Source organism: Dendrobium catenatum, unplaced genomic scaffold (assembly GCF_001605985.2).
Source record: "Dendrobium catenatum unplaced genomic scaffold, ASM160598v2 original_scaffold_75152, whole genome shotgun sequence".
NCBI lineage: Eukaryota > Viridiplantae > Streptophyta > Magnoliopsida > Asparagales > Orchidaceae > Dendrobium > Dendrobium catenatum.
The window spans coordinates 43-2,883 of record NW_021393598.1 but is presented as its reverse complement, the minus strand read 5'-3'; the positions used below and the strand labels follow the sequence as shown (position 1 = coordinate 2,883).

Below are 2,841 nucleotides of genomic sequence, written 5' to 3'. Positions count from 1 at the left end.
CAGCTCAGTCGATTTTTCTAGTAAGGTCCTAATATATTTCCATGGACAGCATTAGATCCAACAACATTGATTAAACCCCCTTATTTTTACGACCCTACCTTTGTGAGAGTATTTAAACTTTTTCAGTCTGACTTTTTTAGACAAAATATCACTATTCTATGATAAAATACATGAAAGTTTTAATAATACAACATCATCAAATTTAAAGCATGAGTGGTCCGCTATTTTAGAAAGTAAGAGGTGCCTTTAAATAGTATAGTAGACAAGTAAAAAATGAATTTATGTACAAATATTTATATAGACGCATAATTAATTAATTTTAATATATCAAGCTCTAACACCAGCCTCAACAAGTTGGGATAAGGCTAATGATGATGGCATAACGAGTGCTTGTTGAATTTAATCAAACTCGCTCAGGTTCATGTTCAGCTTCATCAGCAAATGATTCGAAATTTTTTGTTCAAGCTTAACTCACTTGCTTAATGAACAACCAAAACGTTAACAATTATCAAGCCAAATGCTGGAAGTTTGCAAACACCGAACTTTTATGCAACCTCTAGAGACAATAAAGGTAAAGGTACAACCTTTCCATTCATGGCTTCCAGTGCAGCCTGGCATTCCGAAGCAGAGACAAAAGTGACAAAGCCAAAACCCCTAGATCTGCCTGAATCCCGTTCATAGATAACCTTAGTGCCAAGAAGCCCAGAACAAGCTGAGAATGCATCCCTAAGAGCCTCAGAGGTGACTTTCCACCCAAGGTTACCCGCATAAAGTTTATGTGGGCTGTTAACATATCCTCGAGAGTTAGCACTCAGCTTTGGCCCGATCACCTCACGCTCACCACCCTTGGGCACCTCAGGGAAGTTCACTTTTGCAGTCCGGCTGCCAATTTGCTGCGTAATTTACACTCATACCTTAGCTGCATTCCTACTGAGCCATTTCATCAAACACATTGCAGGCATAGAAAAATAATACAATTCACTTACAGCTCCATCAAACATCCTGATCGCCTTGTTAGCCTCCTCGGCAGTAGCCATGGTTACAAAAGCAAATCCCCGGCTCTGGTAGGTGGAGCGGCCGTAGATTATCTGAAAATCATGATTTTAGAAGAGAAGATGGATTTTGTTTTTTTCATTTCGGAGTCAAGGACAGTGAATTAGTATTTATTTATCATTTACCTCCACTTGGTCGACTTTTCCCGCCTCGCTAAAAATGTCGGAGAGCTCGGAAGATGTCATCGAAAAGGAGAGATTGCCGACGTAGAGCCGCCGGGATTCTATCGAGCTCCGCTGCTGTCCGTCTTCGGGTTCTTCATCTGCGTGGGGCGGTTCAAAGGAGGCTTCTTCTTCGTCAGTTTTGGAGAATGCGGTGGCGAAGAATGAGCTGGGGAGCAGGCACCTGTGAGAATAGGAGAAGGAGAGGGGTCGACGAAGGAGAGATTGGAGAGAGGATTTGTGACTGGGAAGTGAGATTTTGGGGCGCGAGCAAGTGAGGATAAGTGAACTGTTTTGAGGTTTGACGGCTGCGGCGGCGAGATGAAGACCTTTTAAGGTTGTCATGTGAGGAGAAAGTGCCGAAGGCGAAAATGGAAATGGCCGCTGGCAGTTCGCTGGAATGTTTGTAGATATAGAAAGGCCTGAACCCCAACACAATTGAAGAAATGGGAAATTTACATACATACCACTTTATTTCATGCTATTACATATCTAATATTTAAAACATTAATATTATATGTTTATCACCCATATACAACTTTAATATCAAATATATCACTCGTATAACTCATTTCTACCATTCATACCATCCTATAAACTTTAATATTTCATTCCATGCATCTAAATTTACTCTATGGGTGGTAGTCATGTAATATTAATATTTTAAGTGTTAAATATGTAAATAACATGAAATAAAGTAGTATATATGTAAAACCCCAAGTCAATTGATGCCATGGTGCACCTCCTAGTCAACATAGAAGGATTTGTTATGTTATGAAAAAAAAAAATCAAGAGAGGTGGCAAAAAAAAGCCAAAAATATTTATATTAAAAGTATTTGATTTGAAACCTTAAATTGTTGTAATAAAAAAGGTTTGGCTAGATCATATAATACCATGATAGTATGATACAATGCAATTAATTCATTAAGGTGACTTCATAAAAAATCATCTCTATTTGATTGAACTATACAACATAGATCGTATAGTTCGATTAGTACATTAAAGTGATTTCTTGAAAAAAAAAATTTAGTGTTTAATCTTCGTGTTTGATATGGATCATATAATATTATATTTGTCTCATATTTAATTTTTTATTTAATGTTTCATATGAGGGTCTTAATTTGGCACGTATAAGAAAACAATACTAAAAAAAAATATACAAGTTTTGAAATCTTAGGCAGTCTTCTTATATCTTGATGGATTTAGATTCTGTATTGACACTTTGTTCGCGCCTTCTTTAGCTTATGATTGTCATCATATTCATATATCCAAACTTTTTTGGTCTGCTTCTAATGTATATTTGTAATTGTTAGTATAACAAGAAAGCTTGTACACAAAAAAATCATTAGTCAAATAATTAATATTACAAATAATATTTGTGATTATTGAATTTTGTAGGTTTATGAGGTTTAACAATTCTTTTTTTTTATGATGAAAAATATTTTTAGTCAAGTTTTATATGCAGTAGAAAAATTTTGAATAAATTTTATTAATTTTTAAAGATAATTCTCCCCTTTAATTTATGTTCTTCATAAGAATAAGTGATTACTACAACAAAATACTACTTTCCTTTTGACATGAAAAGTGAACGTCCACACAAAGAAACTACAATACAATAATAAAAAAA

The 2,841-nt window shown here is 35.1% G+C and overlaps 1 protein-coding gene across 1 annotated transcript; it reads right to left on the bottom strand.

Moving 5' to 3' along the window:
* Nucleotides 1-510: 510 nt before the first annotated feature.
* LOC110114289 (33 kDa ribonucleoprotein, chloroplastic) lies at nt 511-1,667 on the bottom strand. The gene is made up of 3 exons (XM_020847126.2): nt 1,179-1,667; nt 987-1,088; nt 511-893 (listed from the first exon to the last, which is right to left on the bottom strand). The coding sequence occupies exons 1-3, from the start codon at nt 1,557-1,559 to the stop codon at nt 546-548; spliced, it is 831 nt and encodes a 276-aa protein (XP_020702785.1). The 5' UTR covers nt 1,560-1,667; the 3' UTR covers nt 511-545.
* Between the last annotated feature and the right edge of the window lie 1,174 nt (nt 1,668-2,841).